Source organism: Pinus tabuliformis, chromosome 5_2, assembly GCF_031772625.1.
Source record: "Pinus tabuliformis cultivar Carrire ecotype Pingquan chromosome 5_2, CPIR1, whole genome shotgun sequence".
Lineage (NCBI taxonomy): Eukaryota > Viridiplantae > Streptophyta > Pinopsida > Pinales > Pinaceae > Pinus > Pinus tabuliformis.
The window spans coordinates 294,585,283-294,607,834 of NC_142306.1; the positions used below are offsets into that span (position 1 = coordinate 294,585,283).

Sequence of the window (22,552 nt, forward strand, 5' to 3'; positions counted from 1 at the left end):
GTGGAGTGGAAGAGTATCGTAGGAAGTTCAGTTTGAAACCATGTTCATGAAAATGGCTAAGAATTTTGAGTCCTCGGACCTACATTTTGCAATATCCAAATTTAAACAAAATAAAAGAATATTTTTCTCCTATTAAATCCCTAGGGCTTGAGTGTTTATGATTGGTCCAAAATTGCTCACATCGAGGGTTTATGCTTGATCCAAAATTGCTCGAAGTGTGATTGATAGATAGATAAATTGACTCTAACCCAGGTTAAACGTTAAACATTGCAGATGTCTTTGTTACTAAAATTTTGAAACATAAATAAATTAAATTATTTCAAAGACAAAAGCATTCCAATTTTTTAAAGTGGCCATCACAAAGTCTGTTAATTTGAACCTTCCGTTTACGAGACTTTGACTCGTGACTTAGCACGGTAAATCATTCCTTTCCCTTCGATTTTTCCCTCATTTCCCATAAAGCATTATCCATGGTAAATGATTTCAAGATAAAACTTGGCAATGTCCACGGTAAATGATTTCCCATTAAACTAGGCCCAATGAATTTAATCTGGATCGAAGCCACAAATTTATTCTGGGTTGTATAGAGTCAAACAAGCACTTGAAAACAACTATTGGAAGATCATTTAAATTGATGACAAACTCCTGGTAAAGTTTCAAAGGAAGAATGGAGAATAAATCCTTGATAGATTAAAATTAGGTCCTTTCTCCCTCGATATTTCCGGAAGGCAGCAACCTATTAGACTCAGGTAAAAAGTAATTGGGTTCTTGAAATATAAGAAACCCAATAACATAAAAAGCAAAGATACTCATAAAACAAATGCATTTCAATTTCAGTTGTACAGACAAATACATTTCAATTTCATAAAACAAAATTAACGAATACAGTGGTTTAATTCAAGTAACACTGGAGCCTGTCTGACTATATCTGGTATCAGGGTGTTATTGGAAACCCACAGAAACATGCAAGAAATAGTAGTAAGCTTCGCACCATAATGGCCACATGTTTAAACGTTTTGGATTTAAGATGGTCGAAGAAACAATTTCAAATAAATATTGTGCTCCCTAGTTTTTTTCTTATGGGTGGTATAGTTTGGATACGTTCCAAAATGCACATAATAAAAATAAAACAATTGCTTTGAATCAATCTCTATGGATCTCATATTTGCAAACTCTACATCGAATTGATAAAAATTCCCCAAAACATAGATCAATAACATTTGGTCTTTGACTGATTGGTGTTGTGTCATTTTCAAATCATGTTAGATTAAAAAAAAAGTATTCTGAAGCATAGGGTAATCCATCAACACAGTGATTGGCAGAGTGAATTTTTTTGTACTTGCATAAAAGGGAGAAAATTAAAAATTAATATAATGCTTTATTGTGTACATCCTTTACAACTGAATCAAATAAGGCCAAGTATCTAGAGAATTTCCAGCCAAAAGTAATTTCACACAACTAATTATAAATTACCAAAAAGAATGTGTGATTCAATATTCATCCCATTAAAAGGCGATAGAGAATACCAGTGTTGCATGCGCTTTGCAGCTCATTATTTTCTTCTCAGAAAAGGATATGTGAAAAAACAGGTGGATTCAAAGGAAATGTCATCAGACAGCACTGAAGAGGACCAAAAGCATAGTAGTAGTTCAATGTTTTGTCCATCCATAAGGGTGTCTCAATCTCCAGATAATGATAATAATTTCCCGCAGCTAACTAGTAAAAGGGAAGTACTAAATATAAGATGATCACCTAATCTACTTAGCTATTTTCATCATCCTTGGCATTACTACAAACATGATTACTTTCAGATAAACAATGGTCACGAAAACAGAATGAGCAGAGTTTCATTTTGCATCCTCTGCTATTCAACTTCCTCTGCAATTATAAATTAGTATTCTCTAACACTGAAGAAGTGTGCCGATTAGGAAAAAAAAAGAGGTTAAGGGTGAGTGGAAAGGCAAGGGATGGAAAATGCCTAGAAATATTTTTCTGTAACCATTCAACAAGGCCTGCAGATAAATGAAGCAAAGATAGTTTTTACAATCAAGGCTTCCAGAACAAAAAGATGAACCATAAATTATTATAGATACAACTGAATTAACTCATCACTGACTGCAGACGGTGTTAGAACACCCAAGTCTGTGAACAAGAGTGTAAGATATTGTGGAGGGGTGTAATCCCTAGCAGAAGATTCCACTTCAACTGATTTAGGCACTGGAACTTCAAAGTTAATATTCTTACATGGTACTGGGGGCATGTCCCTTTGGTCGAGAGGATAGAGTCTAGCAAACTGCACATCAAATACAGAACATTTAGTGAAATTTGTATTGTATAAAATGTCATGAAATCAGTCATGCATAAGAGCTTACACAGTAACATGTTTATACATGAGACCTCTAAATTTTCAGAGATAAAGAAATCGGACAACCTAAAATTTCCATTTTGACCTGTTAAATTTCAAAGAATTAAAATGAGCAACAAAATAAGGTTTTTGCAATCCACTATCGGGCTTCTTCAAAAGTCTTGTCGAATGTAGAACCAGAATAGCCTGTCATCACATTTGGCTTTTAGTGGAACAGACAGCCAAAATATCATTAGAACATGACATGGATGACCAAATTATATATCAGTTTGCAAAACCTGTCCTCCAGAGCTGTTGAAGAGTCTTGGTAGAACATATTTATATGCGTGTCAATTTTTTCAGTATCTATGACTCCAGTTGCCATTCAACAAACTATGGCTAATCTTAGCTAGTGACTGAATCTTAATGATTGAGCTTCTTCATTGGTGAAAATCAACCCCTATGTAACCTATTAGAGAAAAGAAGAGTTCAGGTTCTCCTTGCCATCCACCAGATGCTTTCAGGGAAGGTCCTAAAAGAAAAAGATTCTTGGCAGAACCCATTCATATGCATGTCAAGTTTTTCACTCGCTGACTCTGGTTCCCATTCAACGAGCTATAGCTAGTCTTAGCTAGTGAATGAATCCTGATGGTTGAGTTTCTTATCTACTGACTGAATCTTAGAAATGGGAGTGGATCTGAAATTGACAGCAGACCAGCAATAGCATCAAGGAAGAGGCATGTAGGCATGCTCCCAGTGGTGATCCAATGGACAAAATATTTCAACAAGGACTTGTTGAAGATGTGACTAGGTTCGGTCTTCATAAATTGTATTGAAGCCATAATGAAATGTATCTATCAAAAGAAAAAGAAAAAAGAAATTATTATTATTATGACTTATTAAAGCATGGGTTTCATGCTTGGGTCATCATGTTTTAGTTCAAACTCCCCATTGAGGACTTCTAGGTTTCGTCTTGAGTCATTAGAGTCATTGTCCATTTAATGAGACCCTTTTTGGGCTTTTGAATCATGTAAAACGAATTATTATTGAGTTAAATAAATCGTTTGTCACCTCCACACCAAGTCGGCCCTTACCTGATCAAGTCGGCCTACATGAGGGTAATTCAAACTCCTGAAAAGGGTATATATACAAGCAGTTTGATTCATTTGGAAGACATCTCACACATAAGTTCGATATCAAGAAGAGGCAGCAGAAAATGTGCGAAGTTGCAGAAGGAGAAGATTTGTTGGAGAAGAAAAATCGAAGTTTTTGGATTGTCTCTCTCACACATGTGGATTTACTAGTCTATTTACTGGATCGAAACTCGACTGCTAGGAAGGTCGAAGTTCTGTTGCTGGGTCAAAGTTCTGTCGCTGGGGAAGTCGAAAGTCTGCCGCTACTCGATTGAAGTGCTAGGTCGAAGTTGTTACTGGAAGACTATCACCGGCAGAAAAAAAAGAAGGGTTGACTTGGTAATTGGAGGAACCCTGTGTCTAGGCCAATAAGTCTTGGGTCATCTCGTGAAACTATTAAATGAAGAGTTGTTCACTGGGTTTTCCCCTAGATAGGGGTTTTGCCCTGGCTGTCCGCCTATATCTGGTGTATTTGATCTCTGTGTTATGGTTTTGGTATATGCTTGATGAACTAAGTTAAAAAAAGAACACAAGAAAGTTAATAAGAACATAAGAATATCATAAGTAATTATCAACATAAAGAAAATCTTTCCTCCTTTCTGATTTTCCAACATGGTTTCAAAGCTAAGGTTAAGAAGAAGGAAAAAGGCAGCCCGAAGATCTATAGAAAGAAGAATAAGGAGCTTTAAGAAGTTTTAATAAGGGCCATCAAGGAAAAAGGATCATATAAGAAGTCAAACCTACTATCTTCAAAAACAATATCTAACTCAATGAAGGGAGAAAACAAATTAGAAGGAGCATCCAATTACAGGGCATGGAAAAAGAGGATAGATCTCATCCTCGAAAAGAATAAGTCTTGGATCTAGTCAAAGGAAAAGTAAAGAAGCCTACAAATGAGTCAAGTGATGCAGAAAAAGAAAAATTCAGAAAAATAGAAATATTGGCCATGACCCTAATGGTGGATGGAATAAAGGATAACAACCTCATCCCATATATATCCAAAATAGATTCTCCTCAAGAGATGTACAAGGCATTATCCAAATTATTCACAATCAAGAATCTTGGTCAAATAGCAAGTCTTAAGAATGAATTGAGAACTATAAAGATGACAAAGGAAGACATTGTGGCATCCCTCTTTGTGAGAATAGCGAGAATCAAAGATGAACTCCAAGAATCGATGAGATAGTACCAGAAAAGGAGCTTGTAATCACTGCACTTCTAGGATTACTAACATCTTGGAGAGCCTTTTCATCAGGTCTCAACAGTTGGAAGGAAACTCCTACATTCGAACAATTATGGAATGCATACAGTCAAGAAGTCAGAATTTCTTTAGTAAGTAAAAAAGAGAATGAAGAGGATAAAGTTTCAAATGCATATTCCGCTCATCACAAGAGAAAAGGAACCTTCAAGAAGTCTAAAGGGCCTAGAAGGAACATAGACCTATCCAAGATTGAATGTTACAATTGTCACAAGATGGGTCACTATAGAAGTGATTGTCCTGAGAATTCGAGGAATAGAAAGAGAAATAGGGATCAAGACAATGTTGTCGAAGAAGGATTTCCAAAGAAGAACAAAACCAAAGAATCATAAATAAAGGACTTATACTACTAAGGCCCTCTAACTTTTGAATTTTTTGTATTTTGATTTCTAAGTGCTTAATGGTTTAACATGCTTTGGAAAAACGTTTTTGAATCGTTTTGTTAAAGTTATAGGTATCCCTCGAGATTGGATTAAGAGGGAGCCCTCACCATTTTTCCAAAGATAAGTATCTTACTCCTTGTATTATCTTTCATATTTGGTTTTCCTTTTCTTATCTAGATGTGTTTATACTAGATGCTAATAACATTTCTTTTTATATTTTCCTTGTTTAGGAAAAGCTTGTTGATATGCTCAAAGGCTATGGAGAAGATCTCACAAGACAAAGCATTGGAATTGATGTCCTATAAGGTTTGTCTAGAAAACAACTCAAAGGTATGTTTTAGATCATAAGTTTTGTTCTCTTCGTGATAAAGGTATATTCATTTAAATCTACTTGACATTACTAACAAGTGTTATGTCTAGGACCTTTGAATCATAGAGATTCTTGTTTGGGTGATTAATCATTAGATTGAATCTACCCTCATTAAAAACATCATGTTTGTGGAACCCTAAAAGGTTCTCTGTAAAACCCTAACCTAAGGGTATGCTAATATGAAAACCCTAGTCTACTTAGGGTTATTGATGAAACCTAGAAAATACTATTCTTTTGATGTTTGGAGTTTTGATGGTAATGTCATGTTTGAAGTTTTAGTATTGTTATGGAAACCCTATTCCTTTAGGGTTGGATGGCAATGTATTCCCAAATCTTGAGGTTTTGGTAAATTAGGGTTTATGAGCAAAACCCTTATAATATCTAGAGTAAGCTCCTCGAAATGAAACCCTAGGTGTATGTATGTTTGTTTGATCAAAACCCTAGCCTAATCAAGATTATTATATGTCTGACTTTAAATGTATTGATATTTGTGTCTTGGATTTGTCCAATATATGTTATAATATGCTTGTGCATGATTATCCTAGATATGTATATGTGCTAACCTATTTGTTGATAAGTTATAGGGTCTGTCACTAAACCCTAGTAGAAGTTTGATATTCTATGATATGGCAATATTGTTTCCATTGGGATGATAAAATCTAGGGTTTACAACAAACCCTAGTAGAAGTTGGTCATTTAGTTGAAACCTTAGATTATGTTGTGATTGGTTTTGATTGTTGACATCTAAGGCTTAGTGTCTTGTAGATGGAATCTAGTAGAAGTCTAACATATGAATTCTAAAGTTGTTAGATGCATACTTGTTTGAATTGCTTCTAGGGTTTGCAATATATTATAGTAGAGTATGTCATATCTCTGGAAGAAATATTGAGGCCCTATATATAATGAGACCGATATCTTGCTTGAGTTACTGATGTGATCTAGGGGTTATAACCTAACACGAGCAAAAAGTTGAAGGTTAAAATTATGTGTCTCTTGCTAACTATGAACCTAACCAATTTTAGGTTTTTGATGTATAAAGTCTAATGCTTCCATTATTATATGATTCTGATATAGTTAACTTCATGCTTCTATATATGTATTTGGTTATACTTGCAATTTAAGTTGTGCAGGTACATAATCTTCAAGAGGTTGAAGATATTCGCAAGTAAAGTTGATTTGATTGATAAGCATGATGAACGAAGTTATATGAATGAAGATGATCAAGATGGCTTTAATAAGAAGGGTTGAAGCCATGAAATATTCTCCTCTGCTATGGAAAAGAAGTTGATATCCCTAAGTTAAGAGGGAGCATAGATAGAAAGAAAGGGTATATCTCCCAAGTTGAGAGGATAGTCATGATGGATACCATGAAGAAATTGGAGAATGAATGTTGAGGTGTTGTTGAAAGAAGAAAATCAGGATCGGGTTGAAGAATATGTTGCTGCATGTGAAGTAGGAAAGGAAGTTGTATGATTGAAGAATATTTTGTCAAGATGTGTTTGGGAAGCCTCTAAGTCCTACTATGTTAAATTGTGAAGCAACATCAAGATGATTGAAAACCCTGAAGGTTTTTGTTTACCTATGAGTATTTGAAAGGTTGTTACTGGTTGGGGTTGTGATTTTTTAGGTAATCTCTCGAAGTTTTGGAAGCATGCTTGATGTTACTGATTTGTTTGATCGGGAAAGAATTGATGTGTTGAGGCATTGTGTGTAATATGCATGGGAGGACATTTGTCGGCCTGTGTGTTGATGTCTAGTTCCCGAAGTAGGGAGGGTGGCATTGGTCATAGAGCCCTGACCTTGCGTTACGCACCTAGGTCCATGGGTTGATGGTTAGCAAGTAAGCTTAATGGTACCTAGAGAGGCTGAAAGCTTTTGTCCATCTTAATCCCACTCAGATAGATTGCCCTGGTCAAGAATCTAGTCCATGGCATTGTAAGTGCCTAAACTCTTCAAGGTTCATGTGTTTTGAGATCTTCCATGTACTTGAATACCTCCCTAGTTAAGAGGGAGTGTTGAAGAATGTAACTAGGTTTGGTGTTCATAAATTGTATTGAAGTCATTATGAAATGTATTTATTGAAAGAAAGAAAAAAAAATATTATTATTATGGATTATTAAAGCATGGGTTTCATGCTTGGGTAATCATGTTTTAGTTCAAAGTCCCCATTAAGGACTTCTAGGTTTTGTCTTGAGTCATTAGAGTCATTGTCCATTTAATGAGACCCTTCTTGGGCTTCTGAATCGTGTGAAAGGAATTATTATTGAGTAAAATAAGTCGTTTTTCACTGTTGAAAAATGTAACTAGGTTCAGTCTTCATAAAATGTATTTGTCAAAAGAATTAGTATTATTGTTGTTACAATGACTTATTAAAGCATCGGTTTCATGCTTGGGTCATCATTATATTAGTCAAAGTCCCCATTGAGGACTCCTAGGATTAATAAAGAGTCATTAGAGTCATTGTATATTTTATGAGACCCTTCTTGGGCTTTCGAACTATGTAAAAAGAATTATTTTTTAGTCAAAGATGAATTATGTAACCTCCACACCAAGTCAGCCTCAAGGAAGGCAATTTGACCTCATTGGAAGGTTATATATACAAGGCAGTTCGAATTCATTTGGACCATCTCACTCTCTCACACATAGTTCGATCTCTGAAGCTGGAAGCTGGGAAAAGTACGAAGGTAAAGGAGGAGGCTAAAAGAAGTGCGAGTTTGGTCAAGGGAAGGACAAAATCGAAGTTTTGGTATCTCTCTCTCTCTCGTGTGGGCTAATTTAGGAGATCGAAGTCTCCTTGTCAAAGTCGAAGCTGTTGTTGATGTCAGAAGTTGCCAAGTCAAAGTTGCTAGGGTCGAAGTGTTGTTGCTACTAGGTCGAAGGTTGGATCAAAGAAGGAAAGGCTAGCTTGGTGTGGAGGAGGTCTGTGTCTAGGTTGAAGAGTCTCAAGAAAAACTATTGAAGGAAGATATTTTGACTGGGTTTTCCCCTAGATAGGGGTTTTGCCCTGGCAGAGTGCCTACATCTTGTGTCTTGTGTTTTTGTGATCTTCATGCACACATAATTTGGTAATTGCTTGATGAAAGATAATATAACAAATAAGTAAAAGAAGCCAACATAATTCACAAGTAATTATCAAGAAAGAGAAATCTAACCCTAATTCTACTAGCATTGATTTCTCAACATGGTATCAGAGCTAAGGTCGAAGAAGATTGAAGATCACTTCATTGGCTTGAAGGAAATGATTACTCCCTCTATGATAAGAATGGGATTCAATTCTACAAGAAGATGGATCAAGAAGATTGTCTACTACTTATTCAACAAGGTCAAAAGTCAAGGGTTCTTAGCTGCACTTACAGGATCACTTAATGATGATAATGCATGGATCATTGATAGTGGAGCATCAAGGCACATGACAAGGGGAAGTAAACAACTACAAACTCTATCAAAGGAACCATCTTCCCATGCAATCGAATTGGGAGACAACAAAATCTATGTTGTTAGAGGCCTGGGATCAACATCTTTGACGCCGGAGAATGGAGCAAAACTACATCTCAACAACATACTATATGTTCCAGGTCTGAAAAAGAATTTGCTTTCAATTTCTTGCTTAGAGGATAAAGGGGAGAGAGTTGCTTTTGTTGATAGAAAGGTCTTGGTTTGGGGAAAAGATTCAAGTATTGATAAAGCTAGGGTTATTGGAGTTCGTGAAGGAAGCTTGTATATAGTCATTACACCACCTCCTCAAGCCCTAGTTCATATGGAAATCAATCCCATTGAGCTATGGAATAGAAGATATGGTCATCTTCACTACAAGGTCATTCCCACTCTTAAACATCTAGTTCATGGCATCCCCGATATCAAAGAAGATCGTGAAGGAGTTTGCAAGGGATGCTCTTTGGGAAAACATACAAGAAAACCATTTTCAAATAGTGAAACAAGGTCTAAAGAAATATTAGACCTCATACATTCTGATGTGTGTGGGCCCATGTCTGACAAATCACTTGGAGGTCATCTTTACTATGTAACATTTATTGATGATCACTCTAGAAAGACATGGCTCTACCTTCTCAAGAAAAAGGATGAAGTATTTGAGAAATTCAAAGAGTTTAGATGTGAAGTGGAAACCCTAACTGAAAGAAAAATAAAGACTTTGAGATCCGACAATGGTGGGGAATACACTTCTAAAGAATTGATTGCATATTGTAAAGAAGCAAGAATTAAGAGGGAGCTTATTGTTCCCTACTATCCCAAACAAAATGGAGTGGCCGAAAGAAAGAATAGGACAATTGAAGAAGGTGTACGAACAATGCTCCTTGATCAAGACTTACCAAAATTTCTATGGGGAGAAGCAGCAATGACAGCCGTATATATTCAAAATAGAAGGCCTCAAAGGATTCTTGAAAATATGACACCCGAGGAAGCATTTACATAGAAGAAGCCAAGTGTGGACCATCTCTGAATCTTTGGGAATCCTGCCTACATCCCCATTCTAAAGGACAAACAAAATAAGCTAGATTCTACAAGCGTCAAAGGGATCTTTATTGGCTATAGTCTCTCCTCAAAGGCATATAGAATCTACATCAAGGAAGGGAGACACATGGAAGTAAGTAGAGACGTTATATTTGATGAAAATCAAGCCTACAAAAGATCGAAGGATATTCCTATTGATTCTGATGACAAAGATCTACCTATATTTATAGAAGAAGTACAACCTGACAACCCTTCTACAATTCAAGAAGAAGAAGGACCAAGTGAGCCTATTCAACCTGTGGTCATACCAAACACAAGGAAGACGCCCAATTCGTTAAAAGCTACTCTTGAAGATGTTGAAGGGCATGGAGTTGCAAAATGAACCTTTAGAGAAAGCAAAAGGCCTAAGAGATATTATGGATATGTTGCATATATGACAAGACTTTTGAAGCAAAACCATCTACATTTAAAGAAGTTGCTCATCAAGAAGTATGGAAGAAAGCTATGCAGAAAGAACATCAATCCATCATGACGAATAGGGTTTGAGAAATCGTTCCTAGACCTAGCGAAAAATCGGTTGTCACCTCAAAATGGATCTACAAGATCAAATGTGTTGTTGATGTAAGTATAGATAAATACAAGGCCAAATTTGTTGCAAGGGGTTTCTCCCAAAAAGAAGGCATAGATTATGAAGAAACCATTACACCCACTGCAAGGTATACTACCATTAGATCTTTGGTTTCATTGGCTGCTACAATGGGATCGAATATCCATCAAATGGACGTAAAGACAACATTTATGAATGGCACCATCGATGAGGAAGTATAAATTGAGCAACCCGAAGGCTTTGAGGTAAATGGCAGAGATACTCATGTTTGTAGACTCAAGAAGGCCCTGTATGGTTTGAAGCAAGCTCCTAGGGCATGGTATGCAAGAATGGATGCATACCTTCTAATAATTGGGTTCATGAAGAGTTCCATTGATCCAAATCTCTACATCAAGGTTGTGAATAATGAGCTAGTCATTATTCTATTGTATGTGGATGAGCTATTCATTACAGGTGTGGAGAGAAGAATACAAGAATGCAAGAAGATGTTGGCAGTTGAATTTGAGATGAAGGATCTAGGACTGATGCACTATTACCTAGGTCTGGAAGTATGGCAAAATCCTAGGGAGATATATTTGGGGCAAGGAAAGTATATCATCAAGTTGTTGCAAAAATTTGGGATGATGGATTCCAAGCCCACGACTACTCATATGATCACCAATCTCAAGAAGATCAGGAGCTCTGACTCAAGTCAGTTGGTAGGTTCTCTGATGCATCTGGTGAATACTAGGTCAGATATATGCTTTGCTATGAACATCCTCGGTCAGTTTCAATTGGAGCCTTGTCATGCTCACTGGATAGCCACCAAGCATATATTGAGATATCTTCGTGGCACAATACATCACTGCTTAAAGTACAATAGCAAGGAAGTCAAGTTGATTGGCTTCACAAATTCTGATTGGGGTGGCAGTGAGACCAATGGAAGAAGCATTATCGATGGATGCTTTAGTTTGGGATCTGCCATGATCTCATAGATGAGTAGAAAGCAAGATCTTGTTGCTTTGAGTAGTGTTGAAGCAAAGTACATGGTTGCATGTGAAGTAGGAAAGGAGCTTTTATGGTTGAGGAAGCTTCTGACAAATTTGTTCAAGAAGCCTCTAGATCATGTTGTGATTAATTGTGATAATCAAAGTTGTATCAAAATGTTTGGAGATCCTGTGTTTCATGCTAGGACGAAGCATATCAACAATAAGTTCCACTATATTAGGAACTTGGTGCAGGATGGGACTCTGAGATCATGAAGCTACAGTATGTCCCGACAAACAATCAGGGAGCTAATATACTAACAAAATCTCTTCCTAATAAGAAGTTTGAATAACTTAGAAGCATGCCTGCTATAGTTGATATTGTTGATTTTGTTGATGATAACAAAAGTTTGGAAGAGATTTGTTGAGGCCTTGTGTGTCAAACACATTGCCAGGGAGGACATTTCGTCGGCACTGTGTTGATGTCTAGTTCCCAAAGTAGGGAGGGTGGCGTTGGTCATGGAGCTCTAACCTCAGATACGCACCTAGATCCATGGGTTGATGGTTAGCAAGTAAGCTTGATGGTACCTAGAGAAGCTGAAAAATTTAGTCCATCTTAGTCCCACTCAGATAGATCGCCCTGGTCAGGAATCTAGTCCATGGTATTGTGGTGCCTAAACTCTTCATAGTTTGTATAGTTTGAGATCTTCCTTGTGAATACCTCCCTAGTTAAGAGGAAGTGTTGAAAAATGGAACTAGGTTCGGTCTTCATAAAATGTATTTGTCAAAAGAACTTTTATTATTGTTGTCACAATGACTTATTAAAGCATGGGTTTCATGCTTGGGTCATCATTTTATCAAAGTCGCCATTGAGGACTCCTAGGATTAATAAAGATAGAGTCATTGTATATTTTATGAGACCCTTCTTGGGCTTTCGAACGATGTAAAAAGAATTATTTTTTAGTTAAAGATGAATTATGTAACCTCCACACCAAGTCGGCATTAAGAAGATCAAGTCGGCCTCAAGGAAGGCAATTTGACCTCATTGGAAGGCTATATATACAAGGCAGTTCGAATTCATTTCGACCATCTCACTCTTTCACACATAGATCGATATCTGAAGCTGGAAGCTGGGAAAAGTACGAAGGTGAAGAAGGAGGCTAAAAGAAGTGCGAGTTTGGTCAAGAAGGAAGGGAAGGACAAAATCGAAGTTTTGCTCTCTCTCTCTCTCTCTCTCTCTCTCTCTCTCTCTCTCATGTGGGCTAATCTAGGAGATCAAAGTCTCCTTGTCAAAGTCGAAGTTGTTGTTGATATCAGAAGTTACCGAGTCAAAGTTGCTAGGGTCGAAGTGTTGTTGTTACTCGGTAGAAGGTTGGATCGAAGAAGGAAAGGTTGGCTTGGTGTGGAGAAGGTTTGTGTCTAGGTTGAAAAGTCTCAAGGAAAACTATTGAAGGAGGAGATTTTCACTGGGTTTCCCCTAGCTAGGGATTTTGCCCTCACAAAGTGCCTACATCTTCTGTCTTGTGTTTTTCTGATCTTCATGCGCACATAATTTGGTAATTTCTTGATGAAAGATAATATAAAAAATAAGTAAAACAAGCCAACATAATTCACAAGTAATTATCAAGAAAGAGAACTCTAACCCTAATTTTACTATCATCGATTTCTCAACAGTCACCTCCACACCAAGTCGGCCCTTAACTGATCAAGTTGGCCTACATGAGGGTAATCTGAACACCTGAAAAGGGTATATATACAAGCAGTTCAATTCATCTGGAAGACATCTCACACACAAGTTTGATATCAAGAAGAGGCAGTAGAAAAAGTGCAAAGTTGCAGAAGGATGAGATTTGCTGGAGAAGAAAAATCGAAATTTTTGGTGTCTCTCTCTCTCACATGTGGATTTACTAGGCTATTTATTGGATCAAAATTCTACTGCTGGGAAGGTCGAAGTTCTGCTGCTGAGTTGAAGTTCTGCTGGGTCGAAATTATGGATTTGCTAGGTCAAAGTTCTGCTGCTAGGAAGGTCAAAGTTCTGCTGCTGAGTTGAAGTTCTGGATTTGTTGGGTCAATGTTCTGCTGCTGGGAAGGTCGAAGTTCTACCGCTGAGTCGAAGCTCTGGATTTGTTGGGTCAAAGTTCTGCTGCTGGGAAGGTCGAAGTTCTGTTGCTAGGGAAGTCAAAAGTCTATTGCTACTAGATTGAAGTGTTAGGTCGAAGTTGTTGTTGGAAGACTATCATCTGTAGAAGAAAGGAAGGGTTGACTTGGTAATTGGAGGAAGTTTGTGTCTAGGTCAAGGAGTCTTGGATCATCTCGTGCAACTATTAAAGGAAGAGTTGTTGATTGGGATTTCCCCTAGATAGGGGTTTTTCCCTGGTTGTCCACCTACATCTGGTGTCTTTGATCTTCGCGTTATGGTTTTGGTAATTGCTTCATGAACTAAAGGTTAAAAGAAGAACAAAAGAAAGTTAATAAGAACATAAGAATATCACAAGTAATTATCAACATAAAAATATATATATATATATATATATATATATATATATATATATATATATGCCTTTCTATTTTCCAACAGGACTGCCAAAGGAAGTGAATCTTACCATCGGGTTCTTTTTCTATCACAATTTATTTCCATTTAATGTTGCATGATGTCCTTTATATATAGATATGTGTCGATATCTAGTTGAAGGCAAAGGTGGAAGCAAAACCCCTGGCACCTATTAAATCAGCATGGTCCTCATCAAGTGTTAGTATTGTCGCTGAGGAATTGAAGCACAGATAGGAAAATACTACGAAGAAAAGCAGGATTGAAAAGTGCGAAGTGGAGATACTGGTGTATGTGCAGACTAACTTATGTCTTGTATATAGGATGAGAGAAGAGTACATGAAGCAAATGACAAAGATGTGGGAGGTAATTCCTCATTATATGGGTTTGGATAGTAGCTCAAGTTGGCAGTGGTCAACTTGGATCTTATTGCACTAGTCCTAGAGCCATTCAATTTTGATGATAGTGATCCTCTTGAGCAGCCATCCTCCACACCTACAGATGCATATCTTGGACTGGATACAAACAATGGAGGAGAGCATAGTGGGAGCAGTGATGATCTCAATGATTATGATTTTGGGTTATAGGAGTATGATTGGCAAGCTATGAGATTTCCCTATTTTGTATTTGTCACTGGGATTCCCACATATAGTATCAACTTATCCATGTAATACATTTTGATGGCATAGAATGAAAAGACTAGTGTATGGATCCATATGTACGATTAATGGTGTATTCTTGTGTGTTTGATGTAGTTCTATTTTCTAAATGTTCAAAAACTTTCTCTAGTCTATATTGTATTCTTGCAGCATGTGTGTCCCTTGTGTCACATCCATATTTTAATCTTTATATATATATATATATATATATATATATATATATATATATATTCCAACGTTAAGGTCACAACCAAGCAAAATACCAAATTGGTGTATGAGACGCCCTTGTTTGTGTGACAATGGACCCACCTCCACACAGCAATTTGACTGCTAAATTCTATGAAGGCATACATACGCTATCCCCCTGAGGATTTCAACCTGTGACCTTTTAGGAGGAAACACATACTCTTTACCACATACAATTTAGGTTCTAAATGGGTTCCAGAGTTCAAAAATCATCTAACCTAGAATGATATATAATCTAATGAGAAGAAAAGTCCCCAAGAAAATGCCCAAGGGCGGGTCGTTTCTGGCAAAACCTATACTGATACAGACTAGTTCATTAATGTTTTCATATGGAAGGCTCAAGACGTGGCGTGTGTTCACTCAAATCTTCACCTTCAATTGCTACAACAAGAAGAATACTTTATTGCACCCATTAGGATGTGGGATTATGTTTGTTCCAAAGATTATGGTGATGATAGATTGCTTTGGAGGTGTTCTAGGCAAATGCATAAGAGATTTTAAAAGGTCGTAGTAATAATGCTATTAAACCTGATCAAAGCAATGCCTCTAACTCTTCCACTTCTGAATAGCCAACAATGAGATGAAATCTAAATATTATTCTATTTGTGAACTCATTTATCGTTTATGAACTGAACAATGAACAGTTTGATATTTCCATTGTTGCAAACTTACTACCATGAATATGAATCATGTTATTAAGGATGAACTAGTGTTTGTTATCAATATGAATACAATAACTCTTTTTAACTTCATTAATTTGAATGATTTGCAAAACAAATTTATGTTTAGCATTAATAGTTAAAATGTTTAATTATTCTTGCAAAATTATTAAAAAATAACACTAAAAAAATCATATTGCAAAACCTCATATTTATGTTTCCTAGTCTGAAGTTTAAAACCATTTCGCATTTTATTGTGTTTCTTGTTTCTGCAAACACAGGAGTAAAGACTAAGTCATGACTAGTGACTTATCAAAATCATCATCATAGGTTGAATCCCCAAGAGTGTCCTCTTGAGAGGTTGCCCCTAAAATTCATTTTGAGAGGTTGCTACTAAACTTCAGAGGAGCAAATCCAGAACTTCGACTCAGCAGCAAAACTTTGAACCCTAAATTTTGAGAGGTTTCTCCTCTGAAATTTCTGAGGCACTACAGGACGAATCTAGACCCCCCTTTTGTTGTAAGTTTGAGAGGTTGCCCCTAAAGTCATTTTGAGAGGTTGCCCCTAAAATTCCAACACTTGGCTCATCTACCGCCAACATTTTAACTAACTCCGACTCTATCCAGCTGAAGTCATCCTCTAGAACTGTTTGTGGTTGGCTTTCCACAACCCAATCCTAGGTGCGATCAATCTCCTATAAGATTATAGATGTGTTGGTCGATCAATTACAACTTGCACCTCAACTAAGGTTGCACCGCATGAAGATCAAACCATACAATGTTTGTTACATGTAATTTCTTTTCTTTGTGTGAATGTTATCAAACATACTCTCGTTGCAGTCATACCAAGAAGCACTACATCCCTAGATAAGGATTCACCTAGCAAACCATTGCAATTCAGCACCACAAAAACCTTTACCAACTTTTTTTCCTATGTTTTAAAGCTCAGGCTTCATATGTGATGACATGTCCACTGATTTAGCCATGTCATTTCTGACTCGACCAAGTCAAAAATTTCATGTTGACTTGACCTAGTTGATCTGACTTGGTCAATGGCACTAGCAAGACACTTCTCTTTCCTCCTTTCCTAAAAGGAACCACCTAAAAAGCATCTCCAATTTTCTATATCATGAAGCAAAGGAATGTCTTGGGTTCAGAGGGTGGATTACAACAATCTTCCCTTTAACTGTTGGATTACAATAACTTATTCTTAAACTATCCAAAAAACTCTTCGGCCAAGAGGAGCCAATTTTATCAATCCTCGGCAAACAAGATCGCTAATCTTTTGAAAGGGAGTGATTTATCTATGATACTGCAATCTAGTGATAGGATGGTCACAAATCTATTACCTTCAAGTTCTAGATCGGAAGGCTCTTCTCTTTTGGGGAAGTTGAAGGATTCCAATTTGCAAACTTAGGTAGTTCGAGCTTTGGTCTCTAGTAGCTACGCTAATGTGATAAAAACACAATCTCTAGGATTGGATGAAGTTTATTTGGAGGGCAAAATGAAATCAACCTCACTTCCATTAGTTGCTTTGTCATGTTTTTTCGATGCTTGGGACCATGAGATCCCTCCCTTTTCGATTAATCATTCAGAATTGGGCCTAAATGTGGAGAGAGAACAAGCTTTACAATTCGACATTTTGCATTGTCATTGTAGCAAAAGGATTCAATGATGTTTCTAGGAGGGCTTCTCTCTTATTTCAAATGCAAAAAAAACCTTTGCACTTCATTATACAATTGCAAAGAATGACGTTGATAGTAGTGTAGTGATGTTGGTTGTTGATGTTCCTCCTTTCAATGATTTCAGCAAGGATCTAACTTTTGATTCACCAAGGTAGGCCTTCTTAGAATTGTTCCATAGGGACGCATCCCCTAGGGTGGAGTGCACACTTCCCACACACCTAGGATGGGGTGACACCTAGGGAAGCATTTCCCCATATCCCTGTTGCAAAAACAAGTGTAGTGTAGATTAAGCTTGATTCCTCTTCTTGATAATTACTTGTGAAGGTTAGATATCTTCTTATTACTTGTTATGTCTTCTTCATCAAACAATTATACAAATGTTCAATCAACCAAGAAAATATAAAGATCATAACGAGACAAGTGACACCAAAATTAGGCTGCTAGCCAGCGCAAAACCCACAAGGGGAAACCCAACAATCCTTCTCTTATAGAATCAAATCAAAATGAGAGATATCCCAGACCAAGGCCAAGACAAAACTGCGACCAAAATACCAAGTCCATCCCTCCTCCAAGTCACCTCCAAGGTCAGAGTCAATGTAGGTCAAACTGGTCCAAATCTGGTCAACGATTTGAAATTCAAACTTGCAACAAAGGGGGGGTCAAGATTCGTCCTGCAGTGCCTCAGAAATTTCAGCGTTTATTCACACATGCGGGCTGTAGAAATTCAGAAATTTGGTCAACAATGAGTTCTAGTTTTTTACTTCTTTCTCTCTCTCCTTTGACTTTCTTCCTTTCTTCTTTGCTTTGGTTCTAATAATGCGCCTTTTCGTGATGAATGAATTGTCTCTCAAGTAGGTCGAATTGTCTTCTATATATAATTGTCCAGGTGGTCAAATAGGTGTCTTTTGGAGGACTAAGCCGACTTGTTCCATGGAGGGCCAAATTGTTCATTTGGTGGACTTATGAATCAAAGTAAAATTCAAATTTCTTCTTCTTACAAATATCCAAATGGGACATGACTCAAATACATTTTCTTTTGACTCATAATAAAAAAAAAAAAAAAAAAAAAAAATAACTCTCTAAGAATGTAGAACATATTTTGACAAAAATAAAAATATAAATATCATAAATACATCAATGATAGATTTTTATTATGAAGACCAACTCTAGCTACAACTTCAATCATCCCTCTTTTGGGGAGACGTAGGGGGGAACATTTCCTTAGTGTTGGGGACATCTTTCCCCAAAAGGGGTGATTCTATGTGTCCCCCTCAAAAGGGGCACACCCATCAGAACCCCTTGTGGGGGGGACAACCAAAAGCACCCCTTTTGAGTTATTTCATTGTACTATTCCATCTTCATACTTCAGTATCTACTATAGTCTATTTTTCTTGGTACTAATTAGATTCTAGAATTATGAATGATAAATTTCAATTTTAAATAGATTTAGAATCTGGAATGATTAATGATGGATTAATTTTTAAATCAATGTAGTTTCCATAATGATGAATACGGATCAATGTATTTCATTATTGAATCTCATGGTGTATGGATGAGTGATGGGTATGAATGATGTATGTATCAATATGAATGATGAATATGGATCAGTGAATTTCATTATTTAATTCAATTATGTATGGATCAATATATTTATGCTTTCATTATTGGATATGAATTTGAACATATATATATATATATATATAAGAAAATTACATACCTCGACATCCCCCCTAAATTTCCCTAAAAATTGAGGGTACTTGCACACCCCCCCTGTGCATCTCCCTGCACCCACGTCTCCCTGCCCTGAAGTCTTGGTGGAACATAGCTTCTGAGAGGAGTGAAGGTGTCAATAAACATTTCCTTTGGAGAGCTATCCCAACTAATTAAAAAAGCATCTTAATTTCTAGCAATAGCTCTAAAGGATTTTAAAGTATTTCCTGCAAAAGCAATGAGCAATGAGCAATGAGGCATGTCTTTTAATCTCCTTTAAGGCATTCATGTACTAATCGAATGAACTTGACGAATGTTTGAGGTGCGGTAGTAACATGATTTCGATCGGAATAGGAATTCTTGGAGATTTAGAAAGTTGTTGAAAATGTGATCCCATGACTTGACATTAAGTATTAGGACACTCTTCCCCTAAGGGCTACCTGTCCATATCCCACGTGTTGGACACAAATATGCTAGAATATCCATCAGACACAAAAATGCTAGAATATGTGTCAAACAAGTATTTGACACGCAAATTGTTCACAGCACACATGCCAAATGCATGGCCAACATGTGCCCCAAATGTGTCCCAATTTGAGGAAACATCTCACGCAAAAAGTAACCAGTGGGCCAATCAGAAAGCGCCTTGATTCTCATTTCTTCTCATTTTCTTCTGTAGGTTTTCTTCTACTCCTCTCTCAGGTTACCTCATCCTCTTATTACGAGAGGAATTACAGCACATATTGTGATTTGTACATTTTGAAGAAGAACAAGCTTGAGTAATCCAAGGTAGAGACAATGGTGCACGTGCACACCAATCACCAATCACCATCTAACTTACAAGCAAAGGGAGGAAGAGTTCGAGGGAAAGACAGAGGTGCGATGTGTTTCCTGATGATAGAGGTTTGGATAGTAGTGTTGAGTTGGCATTAGCCAGCGTGGATCTTGTTAAATCTCCTCATACCAGCATTGATTTATTTTCTCAAGGCAATTATTTATTCCCAACAATTTATTTAATTAACCAAATAAATTTTGAATTACCAAAAAATAAAATCATTGGTATTTTAACTTCTAGAAATATATATGGTACAAGACAAGAATTTAAAATAATGATAACAAAGCGAAGAGAACTGACGTTGATGGTGAAAGCTTCTAGGGTTTCCGGTAATTTTATCTCTACAAAAGCTCGTTTCATTTGTTTTGGATCTTGGAGAATGATGCAGGGGGTGGGAGTTTCCTTCCTATTCCCTCTAGTTTGCCTAGAGGTCATTCTTTTTGTGCTCTCAATTGGGCAGTCCTATAATTGTGTCTCCGCCGTCCTTTCTTCATTCGTGATGAGGACGAGGCAGGTGCTCAATTTTATCTCGAGGGGTCGTTTGAGACCATTTCAGGGGCAATTTTCTTTGATATTTTTTTTCCTCCCCCTTGTGTGGGAGTGGCGTGGCTATTGGGGTGTTTGCCTCTGCATGGTAGCTTCTTTGGAGCATATCGTTTGTTTCTCGAGCTTTTTATACCCGTTAGTGGTTCTTTCAATCCCGTTGGAGGAGGGTTTTCAAATTTTCGTTAAGACCCAAAGTTAGAACTCGGTCCTTTTATGGGTTTCTGGATCTGATCTTGTGGTGGATGTAAAACAAAAGATAGAACATCGAGTTGGCATCCCTATGACTTTGCAGCACCTACTACATGAAGGGGCACAGTTAGAGGATTTTTCTTCGTTGCATGAATATGGTATTTCAAGAAACTCCACCATTGCACGATTGTGTGATGGAGCTATAGGTACCAGCAAACCTGGCGTCTCAGCGTCTTACAAGGAAGTTGCTCGCTCTAGAAACCCCAGTGGATTTGTCTCCTTCAAGGATGCAGTGCAAGGGAAGGCTTTCATCCAACAGATCAAATCCAAAACAACCCAGGACCCTACATCGTAGAACAAATGGAACCAGTGCCAGCCATGGAAATTAATCTTCCAGAGTTAAATTCTCTTTTTTCTGTTCTCCAATCCAAGGTTGTAATATGCAAGTTCAACGATTTCTAGCCTAAATCTGATGCATTACACCAGTAAATATTTTCTTCTTGGACCCCCAACTGTGACATATATTTATGTTCCAAAGGTTTCTTCATTATTCAATATGATACACAAAAAGAACTGGAGAACGTCCTAAATGAGGGGCCATGGTTTGGGGCAGAGTTGGACTCTTCATTACTCCCTGGTTCCTGGATTTTGATGCCACAAATATGGTGGTCTCAACAATGCCAATATTGGTGAAACTACCCAATCTCCCTCTTCCTTTCTAGCACCGTAAGGTCTTTAGAGGATATTGGAAATACTCTCGAAATTTTCAAAAAGATGGACCTCGAAAGAACAAAGAAATGTATCTTTACTTTTGCCTGAATTTGCGTAGAGATAGACCTCAACAAAGGTCTACCTGACCACATTCAACTGAAACACAAAACTTTTAGTGGACCCAAGTATTAGATTACGAGAACACGACATTCAGATGTCGAATATGTTTTCAAACAGGACACTTGCAGAATACATGCCCACAAGCAAAAAAGATTCCAAAAAAGAAAAAGATGCAGGGCCATAAGCCAAAAGGTGGTAGGTATTTGATCTTCACCTCTCAGAAGAAGAAGAAGAAACCATGGAGAACCAAGATGCACAGGTTCAACATGGTAATCAAGCATAAGGGACTAATGCAGCTCAGCGCAAAATTGCAACCCACATTCAGAAGGGTACGGAATGAGTAGAGATCAAAGCATCAGAGCAGCAGAAAGAGGAAACACACAATGAAAAGGGCACGGGCAGTATAAAGAGAACACATGTATTTGAGAGCTCAGACTCACTCAAAGAAGTCCCTTTGTAGACAACTGGAAATAATTTGGCGATTGTATCAATTTCTCCCTACCTTGGGGGTCAACAAAAGGTTTAGAGAAAGAAAAGAAAAAAGGAGAAGTTAACTGATTTTTATCACACTTAACTTCGGCATTTTTTATGTAATTTCATTGTTTTTTCTTTTTTTATTGCTCATAAGCCGAGAGGCTTATCTGACCGAGTGCTTTCAGCATCTACAGAATGTAATTTTGTTCCTTGTTTCAAGTTGAATAAAATTACGAAGAACTTCTAGAAATATATATGAAATAGAAATAAAAATTCAGAGAGATCAATCACACATTGCAACAGTTAAATAATTCACCCACAACAATTCTTCATCATTTATTCATTTGGAAAATCAAGGTTTTCAACCCACAAAGAATTACAAGGAAAAATACAATAACTAGAACCCGTAACTCAGCCCCCACTAGATGAATTCAACCCAAGGAATTCAGCCACCTAGAAATCGACCTTTGAAGGAATTTAGCATGAAGAAATTTGGCCCAACAATTGTTAGTAAATCGACCCTATGCCTTCCCTACAAGCTGCCACTATGGCTCACAAAATTCAACCTCCAGTAAATCAGCTTCTCCAATTAAATTGACCCCTCTTCAGCAAATTGGCCCTGCAATCTCCACAACTTGACC

General features: G+C 37.2%; 1 protein-coding gene across 1 annotated transcript in view; it reads right to left on the bottom strand.

The window, feature by feature from the left end:
- Window positions 1–1,576: 1,576 nt before the first annotated feature.
- LOC149158711 (uncharacterized) overlaps window positions 1,577–22,552 on the bottom strand; it is a 167,461-nt gene continuing 146,485 nt past the window's right edge. The window contains exon 5 of the mRNA XM_089436280.1: window positions 1,577–2,293. Within this exon, the coding sequence (XP_089292406.1) occupies window positions 2,084–2,293 (210 nt within the window). The 3' untranslated portion in view covers window positions 1,577–2,083. The remainder of the gene's footprint in view (window positions 2,294–22,552) is intronic.